Raw genomic sequence first — 10,100 nt, forward strand, 5'->3', positions numbered from 1 at the left:
TATTTAAGTGTTGATCAAAACTTTTCCTTGGGCTTTTGGAATTAGTTAGTTTTGTGTCATATCCTCGACTCTTGGAATCACCAGAAATTGCTGATAACACCAAACTGACTATAGCAATATGACACCATAACAATAACTCAATTGATTACTGTTTTCCACATTCAACAAAGTGGCACCTTTGGTGGGAAAGAAGAAAGGCTTGAATCATCATCACTTGTTATAACTAAATTACACAAGGCAAAAAAGAATGCTTATACTGTATTGAATTCCTGCATGGTCCCCTTGATAACCTTCCTTGCAATCTTTAACCATCCAGCCTCATCCTGTCGGCAATGACTGAGCTGAACCCAGAGGGACTTGTACTCATACGCTTCAGAGATTACAGCATTCTGAAGCTTGATGGAATATCTGGAAGCTTCTAAAGCACACTGTTTCAAAGCTGCAACTAAAGAGATGATCTTCTCGATTATTTTCTCAAGAACAGCTGAAGGCCTGACTCTTAGTTCAGCCGCCACTAGGCTTCTTAACTAAGTTTTCTCATCTTTGAGTTGTCTCATCAACTGGAGAATGTTCCCCAGCACTTCCTCTCGAGTTCTTTTAGCCTCCTCCTCTGCCCAAGACCTGGTGAAGGCGTAGAATTTAAATTAGCCTTGTGATAGCTGTTTCCATTGGACACTTACTCAAAGGACTACAGATTTACATCAAGTGCTGCAACATAAGCTCTAAGATTCTTAATTTCAACATTCATGTGTATATATTTAGAAATTTAAAAGCTGAAAGTGTCAGTACAATAGAGAGGAAAACAAACAGAAAATAAAAAAAGGTGATTTTTCTAATTGCAAATGATGGGCAAAGGCGAGGCTTCATATTGTGATGCATAGCTAGTTTAGTGCTGTGACCAATTACAATGCATCATAGATCAGTTTCTGTTACCAAAGATTAAAAAATGCTCTAATGTTGTCTCATTAAGTACCCTTAAGGTGTTAAGTTTCAGTCTGAAACCCATACCGGTCCTTCGATGGACTGGTAGAGTACCAGTATGTTTTTGGGGAGGAGACCATGGTACCAGTATGTTTTTGGGGAGGAGACCATGGCAACATGACGATGATGAGGCAGAAGCAGTGATGTTGGCAGAGATGAGGTGGAGGGAAAGTGAGAGAATCAAAGAGACAGAGAGATGGAAGGAGAGAGAAGAAAGTAAGGGGGATTGATAATGGTGATTACTGTCATGAAAAAACTGGTACCAGGCTGTAGAGCTTCCTGAGTGATATTGCTTATCCCAAATCGAACCAGGCGAAATCCTGAGATCCGCATGTCGTCTACTGTAGGACCGGTAAAAATCATATGGTTCCTGACGGTATGGTCGGTTCCTGAAACCTTTAGTACCCTTTCAGTGAAATGATCCCCTTAATAATATATAGAGAGACCATGGAAATGCAACTATAGCATAAACAATTTAGCACTATGCAAATACTTACAAATAACTAGCTTACCTAAGCAATGGACAAAACCTTCTCCTCAGCGTCCAGTTTGTACTGTAACTTTATATCAATCTGATTCTGGCTTTCTGCCTTCTTGTGTGATCAATCCTTTCCCTCTCAAAAGATATTTCCAGCTTGTTACTCATTAAACTGCTCTTGTGCTTCATGTCTTATCCTTAAAAGAACTTCCATGTTGGATCACCAGTAGCACGTCCCCTGAATTAGGGTGTTATGTTCCTCCTATCTTTGTCTGTACTCTGTCTAATTCTAGCTTCACCTCTTCAGCCAAATTATCTAGAGCCTTTATCTTCTCCCTTTCCTTGGAAAGCTCTTTCTCAAAGTTTGCTGTAAGATCTTTCTCTACTTGGGCAACTAAAGCAGTGTGTGCACTCACATCAGTTTCAGCCAATGACTGAACCACAATACAAGCAAATTCCTCGCTGATAAACTCTGCTGCAGCACCAGTTAAAAGTGCAATAGCAGCTCGTGCCTTTGTGACATGTTGGTCAGGTTGAAATAATATTATTCAAGGTTCATCTTATCGGTCCGTATTAGTGTACCAACCATATATCGGTATGGTACGTACCAAAGTGTACGGACGGTATGCCAAAAATCATCGAAAATGGCTCCAAATATATCTGAAAAACAAAAAAAAATTAAATTAGGATTTTAAGTTCAAAATAAATATAAATTTAGTATAATTTTAGCAAAAATAATCTAAATTAGGAAAGAATAGTAACATACCTTTTTTGGACTTTGAGTAGCTTTATGGTACGTTCTGAACCGTCCTTCCGTTAATATTGAATTATCTACAAAGAAATGATTTGAATTATTAGATTTTTTTTAAACAACTTAAACTTTAAGATTCAAATGAATCAATTAATCAATCAATAAATATACCTAGTTCTACCACCAAAAAGAACGACGGGACTCAACAGGCAATGGATCAGGATCTTCAATCCTATGTATTTGTATATCAATTTGATATGTTTGTTGGACCCAATCCTGAAATTGATCCCATGACATAGTATACTGATACATTGTATGCCATTGGTGCATCAATGTGGTGATGGTCGTAGTCTGATCGTCGTGGATCACACGTGTCTGAGGCGACTCCTGAGGCAAGTACGATTGAGGCATATATTGGTACGAAGCATGGAGAACAATGTCGGAATTTCTACTTTTGCCACTGATCTGCTGCTCCGTATCATAAAATTGATCACCGGACTGCTGCTCAGAGAAGTCTGACCAACTATCACCGTATTGTTGTTGGTCGTAAGATTCTTTATAATACGATGACTGTGAATACGATGAGCTTCGCTCTGTGTCTACATTTTGTAGGCTCTGTCGCATCTGCTTAAAATCATCCACTGCCTTCCCCTTTCGCGCATAAACTTGACTAGTACCTTGTTGAGTTCCACGATCCGAATCTTGGGTGATAGGTGTAAAATACTGCTCCTCAGTCCATGCATCACCCTCAAATTGTGTAGATGGGACCATCGACTTCCCGATGTCACCGCCATCATCGGTCGAGGCACTGCTGTCCACGTCGCTACCATGTCTCTGGACTGAGCAGGTTGTTGAATACGATCGAGAAGGTGTTTCGTCGCTCGACTCGATTCTTCCCAACAGTGCGGCTGATGTTACTGCCTTCCCCTTTGCTGTTGCATTTGCACGTTGCGCAGACGATTGTGACGGTTGGGTGTCTTTAGTTACTCGGGTAGTCTTACTCGATGTTGTCTGGCTCCTTCCGTCACGTTCTAACTGAGGGGAATCTTCCTCCTGCTGGGGATGTGCTTCTTCTTTTATTGCCTCGATAATAAAACGCGAAGGACGTTGAGGATCTCCTGCCTCATCAAGTAGAGGATCCTCTAGATTCTCCATTGCTTCAACCCACTCTAACATTGGCTCTGAATCTTCGTTGTAAAATTGGAAGTCGATGGGATCAATCTCTGTTTCCTTTGGCTCCTTGTCCAACTCGGCACACTGCAGCCTTAGCTGCATGTTATAGTAGACATATACCAGTTTCTCAAACCGTCTATATGATAGTCTGTTGCGGACCTTCGTGTGAATCAATGCGAACGTTGACCAATTACGTTCACAACCACTAGATGTCGTCGTTTGCGAAAGTACACGAATGGCAACCTTTCGTAAATTTGGTGCATCCCCTCCAAATTGTAACCACCACTCGGCTACAAAAAAATATAAATCGGACTTTATTAGCATAACAAATAATTAATATCAAATATAGTTTATAATCAACATGTGTGTAATTTTTTCTCACCAGGATCCATATTGTAACGACACGATATAGCTACAATGTCGGAGAATGAACCAATTGTTTCCAGGAATAATCGACTCTCCATAATAGCATCGGCTGCATTCGTAGTGTTTGACAAGAGTCGATATATAACATTTCTTAGCGCTGACAATAAATCTGATCGCATGCCAAGACTGTACCGAAATTGAATGGCCGGATTTAGATAATAGGCTGCAAGACAAATAATTTTGTTAGTAAGAATGTTTTAAATATTGAAAAATTATGAATTAAATTATACTGAATATGAATTTACCTGCATTATAAATATCTTGATCCATATAAACTTCAATCCTACGATCGATAATTTGTAAGTATTGATTGGCCTTAAAATCATCTTTGAATGCTTTCTTGACCTCCTCTCTTGCTGTAATTAACATATGCCTAAGATAAGGCATTTGGGGACGCTTATCTATATCGACTTTACGAAGGACAACATAAAGTGGTTCTACTCCTGTTATGATTTCTTTCACGGCATCCCAAAATCTAGAAGAAAGAATAATCTTTTCCATCTTTTTTCCATCGCTCGATCTTGAATACCTAGAATCTGACCATTCTTGTGAGATGACCATTGCCATGAGGCCTTGTTTCTTTTGTTGTATTGACTTTAAGATAATGAAATTTGTAGCAAATCGAGTAACTCCAGGTCTGAGTATCTCACCATTTATATACTTTTGCATTAAAGAGTGGATCCAATGATTATTATATATAAACTTTGTAATAGACTGTGCTCGAGTTATACACTTGTTGACTGAGGGTAACTCACTAATATCTTTCAGCATTAGATCCATGCAATGAGTTGCACATGGAGTCCAAAACAATGTTTTTCTTTTTTTCATTAATTGTAAACCGGCCTTTTTGAAATTGGCTTCATTGTTGGTGACTATCTGAACAATGTATTGTGATCCGATCTCCTCTACTACGGTGTCAATTATGTTTTCAATATAATTTGCATCTTGAATCTTGTCAGAAACATTAACTGACTTGTGAAAAACCACCCGTCTGTTACAATAAATAAAAAAATTAATGATACTCATTCTTGTTGACCCTATCCAACTGTCACACATTAGTGTCACCCCATATTCGTCCCACTGACTCTTGAAGGATTTGATCCAATCCTTCAGTTCTGCTACCTCCTCATCTAAATACATGCCGTGGATCTCCTTCGGTGTTGGAGGTTGAATCCCAGTGCCAGACTTTTGAATAGAGGAGATCATGCTCTGATAATATGGACCTTGGGCTGTGTTTGCTGGAATCTTGTGAAAGTTGAACCATTTTGCAATTGCCTTCCCAATATCTCGTTTCTTTTCTTTTGTATATGCATCGTCAATCCGTGTCTGTTTCGTTATTTGTGAAGGAGAGGCTTGTGGATCAATATTAATAATATCTAGTGCTGACCTCCTGCCAAGTCCTCTCATAAAACCACGGATTCCACTTTGCCTCATGCTACCAATTCGGCTTAATTGAGGAGGGGCAGTTGGTTGTCTCATGCTGGCCGACCTTTGGATTCCTTGTGGCATAGGCCCGCTGCCACCGCCACGCTCCCATTGTGAGTCAGGTTGTCGATGTCTTATTGTTTCCTTGTATATGTACTGATGCTCTAGTGATGCACGAATACCAGTGATGAGATCCGGTTCGATTTCATCGTCGCAACCCACATATTCGTCATAAACTGGCTCCGGTGTAGCCCTATGGTATTCTTCCTCAGCTCTTGCCTTCTTTTTCATTATATCTTTGCTTGTTTGTTGTAAATTGTCTTGAAAGGATTTAGGGACCTCCGTTGAAACCTACTTGCATTTTGCAACATCGGGATACCCATTGGCCAAATGCATCTTCACCCGGGTAGTATGCTTCAGTATAACAAACCATGGTCTTGTGCAACCTATTCATTAAAGAAATAAGAAAATGATTTTTTGGCATATAAACTGAAACAATAAAGCAAACAATCTAACAAAAATTAATTACCAAAATCAAGAGTTGTAATGCCTTGTTCTTTAGTAGAAAGATCAACTACCAAACCTACCCAAGCAATAGGATTATGGATGGTCTACGTAACTAGAGAACTGGCATAGGTCGTAATCATAGATAGGCATCATGTTAGTAGTAAGAATGGAACGTTTATCTTATATTAAGTAAGGGAAATTGAAACAATTTACATAAAGCCTTTCATGTTACATTTCTATCAACTTGTGGAAGTTGCCTTCTTTCTAAAAGCCATCTTCCAGCTTATGAGATGTTGACATGACACATTGCTGACATTCAAAATGTTTCGTCATAACATGTGAAATTTTTCTTTCTGCACAAATAAACACAAGAAGCATCAGCAACAAGATCCTATCACCATCACCTTGAAGGTGAGAAAAGAACATGATCCTGCTGATCACTGACAGTGTGACCCAAATCAGTTGTTGAAAGCTCCGTAGAGATTAATGCAGCTTCTGCCAAGCCCGTCCCAGAAACATGATGTACCAAAAAACAGAACACAAAATTGGAGAACCTTTCAATGGTAAACTATGTCAAATTGTGTTATAGTTAAATATTTGGGTACACAATTGCATACCATGGATGTATAGAAATTCAGAGTGGTGTATGGAAATTCAGTCTCTTCAGGTGTAACATCATCAAGAGCAAGTTTAATCACATTCCCTATATACATTGCTTGTTTTATTTTTGAAACTGTGTTCCTATGTAGGGAATTGAATGTAAATCTTTGTGTATCCAAGTAGGAATTCCATGAATATAGGCTACCATAACAAAAGACAGCCAACTTAAAAAATGATTTTCTATCTGAAGATTGTTACCTAAGGAATCACGTTATGGTCCATTGGTTTCCAACAAATTGTACTAGTAGCTCTTGACTTGCTATCATCAACCATCCATAAATGATGTTATACTTGCACCTGATATTTGTTTAAGCAATAAAGCAACTTATAGTGACAAGAATGCCTAAAACAATATGCAATTTAACATGACAAACCAAAAAGCAACCTCCCAAAAAGATCTGAACTTGGAAAATCTACAACTCAGATGGAGGAACAGAAAAGGCTTTAATTCTTAAAGATCGGTGTATAAGTTCAACTATACTGCTCGTGAAGAGGAAGGTTGAATGGTATTGCTCATAGTATCAATTCAATGATTTTGATAGGATGCTCCAATATTCTCAAGTTTAATGTTATGCCAATGAAGTGTTACAGTACAATGGCATCAAACCCAAAGATGGGGCAAATTTAATGAACTAGAAAATGGAGTCAGTTTAGTTAAGTAAGATATGGAAATCTAAATAACTTCGGTTACAGAACTTAGTGCTTGTGAAGAGAATGGGGAAGCATGATGCCTACACCCCTCAAAGGGGCTGAAGATTACAAACTGTTGACAGCATGAAGTTACATCAGCCCACATTTCACACTAGATTAAGCCTCCAATTTGTGTGAACTTTTGATTGCTGGTGCAGATTTTTCTTTAGGAAGCCTATGTTGTTTGTAGGGAGTGCCCAAGACAAAAAAGCTTATCATTGTTGTGAGTTCTTTCTTGATTTCCCTTCTCTGTAAAAAGCCCTCACTGATGGTTGCCAAGGGTCACTAAGTTCTCTGCTACGGTTGTATTTTTTATCCATTGATAATTATGGTTTGTTCTTGTCTTCAACTGTATGCAGGGTAAAACGTCGAACCACAAACCTATGTTGTCTGTATTTTCATTGTACCCTAGACTTGAGCTTTTCTGTACTTGTGCATGTGGTGATAATCCACTTGCCGTAACAATCTAGTTGCCTGAAGTCTAAAGAAAACAATTAACCAAAAATCTAGTAAACGAGTATCTTCTTTAACATTTTTGTTATAAGCCCTTCTTCAATCAGAGTAAACATGGTACACTCGGTGCAAGTTAATGCAGAGGAAGATGCTACCAAGTCTAAGTAAACAGTTATCGTAACAATGTGCTCTACATCTTGTACATACTTTCATGGACAATATATCAAGCATTCCAAGTCAGCACCACAGCATGACATATACTTATTGAGTTAATCCTCATTCACAGTGAAGGTTATTAATATTTTTCAAAGAAGGTAATAAAACCAGATTTGGCGTAAAAATTGAAAAGCTAGTTAAAAGTTTGCTGCTGACTATTGTAATTTCATGTTTCTGCCAACTTTAGCCTAACTGGTTTGTCCAAATGGTTAAATGGTCTGTCTACTACTGTATGTGTTAGATCGAACACATGCCCGATACCAGAGAAACAATAGCCATCTAATTTGCACAGCAAAAGATTAAAGAAGAAACTTTAATAGTAATCAATAAGGTGTTCTCCTTACCTGCAAAGGAATACAATGACCCATTTGATCCATTATTCCAGGCCTCTCCCTTCCGTTCGCTACCCAGGGCGTCTCCGGCAGAGACCACCAAGCCAAAGCGGCGATCAAAGCAGCGGAATCGCAGCCGGGGGAAGACGGGTGAAGATCACCCGCAGCTGAGGCCGAACCATAGCCGGAGCGAGGTGGGAGTCGTCGGGCGACTGAACGGGCCGAGCTCGGACGCAAGAAATCAAGGGCGAGGGCTTTAGGGTTTCTGCCTCGGGGTGCAGAGAATCAGGACGAACGCGACACGGCGTACAAGCCAGGGGGGAAGACCGGCGGCGGAGTCGCACCCAGGGGAAAATGCGCGGGGATTCCCCGCAGCTGAGGCCGAAGCGTAGCTGGAGCGAGGTAGGAGTCGTCGGTCGACTCAACGGGCCGAGATCGGACGCGAGAGATCAAGGTCGATGGCTTCTAGGGTTTCCACCTCAGGGAGCAGAGGAGGAGGAGGAGGACGGCGACGCGGCAGACAAGACACGGGGGAAGACGGGCGGCGATTCCCCGCAGCTGAGGCCGAACAATAGCTGGAGAGAGGTGGGAGTCATCGGGCGACTCAAAGGGCCGAGCTCGGACGCGAGAGATCACGGGCGAGGGCTTCTGCCTCGGGAAGCAGAGGAGGAGGACGACAGCGACGGCGACGGCGACGGCGCAGACAAGAAACTCTGAGAAGAGACAGGGCGAGAACAATTCGCTGACCGTGGTCGTTTCTAGCGTTCGTTAAGGCTTAAAACGTTCCATTGGCGGACACGAGACCACTTACGGGTAATCTCTTTTTTGTTTAGAAAAAATACTCTGTAGGAATAAAATAAAAAGGGGCAATACGTATAAATAATGAAAATTTTATTTTTTTTTGTAATTATTTTTAATTTTTTCCCTTAATATGAATATTAGTTTTCTTCTTTTCTTGATACAGATACTTCTTTAATAATATATTTATATTATTAAATTATATGATCCTATCGAATTTGATAAGATATATTATAAATATAATTAAATTCTAATTATAATTATTAATCAATAAAAAAATCCTCATAGTATTTCTTGATCGGATGAAATCTTCTAATTACTTATTATAGGTATAATCATGCTTATGATTATCAGTCAATAAAAGAAAATCCTTATAGTATTTTTTATGAGATATCTTCGTGAGCTAAACTATTCTAATTATTTATTATAGGTCATATGCTCTGTCTTACAAATAGATAATATTTTATATGGACTCAATATAAATATATAATAATTGAATACATGAATACATAAGTACATAAATATGTTAATATATAATATGATTAAGAGATTATGTATCTTTCATTTTCTTTTAGTCATATGAACCAATCAACATAATATTATAAATCTTCATATATATTTTCATGGTCTCTAAATCCATTGATCATAGTAGTCTTTGTAGGAAAAGAGAATAAGATGAATCTAATCGTTCTTACATATTTATATCAGTTCGATAACGATGTAGTTATAGATTATATAAAAGGTCTTCTAAATGTAGGTATCATAATATGATAGCTGACGTCCTCATAGTTCGATATTTGTGAGATGTTCAAACGGTCAGCTTACCATTAAATAAAAATACTTTTTTTATTCAACATGTATATGATTAAGATTAAAATTGGAAATAAGATGACGTGGTTCAACCTCAAAGAGTTTATGTTTTCTAATGATAAAGCTTTAATAATCGTGTTTGCCTAATAAGAGAAGATATTTTGTGATTTTAATGACACATCCTTATTATATTTATTGCATTTGTACTATGCATTTGAGAGATGGGTATGATGACACGGTAGAAGACTACCAATATCTTCCATTAGACACGTCATCACTCTTTAAATGACGTGATGATCGATTTAAAATTAATACACTTGATCCAACTCAATCAATTGTTATGTCATAATATTAGGATCCCTTCCTTTTTTTTGGGAACATAAAAATGCTCTCAAAATGT

At 38.7% G+C, this 10,100-nt stretch overlaps 1 protein-coding gene and 1 pseudogene across 1 annotated transcript; both read right to left on the reverse strand.

The window, feature by feature from the left end:
* Nucleotides 1-119: 119 nt before the first annotated feature.
* On the reverse strand, nucleotides 120-8,868 carry LOC135583059 (uncharacterized). Its single transcript, XM_065078771.1, has 7 exons — nucleotides 8,105-8,868; nucleotides 4,055-5,680; nucleotides 3,766-3,972; nucleotides 2,382-3,673; nucleotides 2,226-2,290; nucleotides 1,494-2,119; nucleotides 120-621 (listed from the first exon to the last, which is right to left on the reverse strand). The coding sequence occupies exons 2-4, from the start codon at nucleotides 5,523-5,525 to the stop codon at nucleotides 2,388-2,390; spliced, it is 2,964 nt and encodes a 987-aa protein (XP_064934843.1). The 5' UTR covers nucleotides 5,526-5,680; nucleotides 8,105-8,868; the 3' UTR covers nucleotides 120-621; nucleotides 1,494-2,119; nucleotides 2,226-2,290; nucleotides 2,382-2,387.
* LOC135589035 (uncharacterized) lies at nucleotides 1,494-2,007 on the reverse strand (annotated as a pseudogene).
* Nucleotides 8,869-10,100: the final 1,232 nt, after the last annotated feature.

The sequence above is a fragment of the Musa acuminata genome, chromosome BXJ1-8 (assembly GCF_036884655.1).
Source record: "Musa acuminata AAA Group cultivar baxijiao chromosome BXJ1-8, Cavendish_Baxijiao_AAA, whole genome shotgun sequence".
Taxonomy (NCBI): Eukaryota; Viridiplantae; Streptophyta; class Magnoliopsida; order Zingiberales; family Musaceae; genus Musa; species Musa acuminata.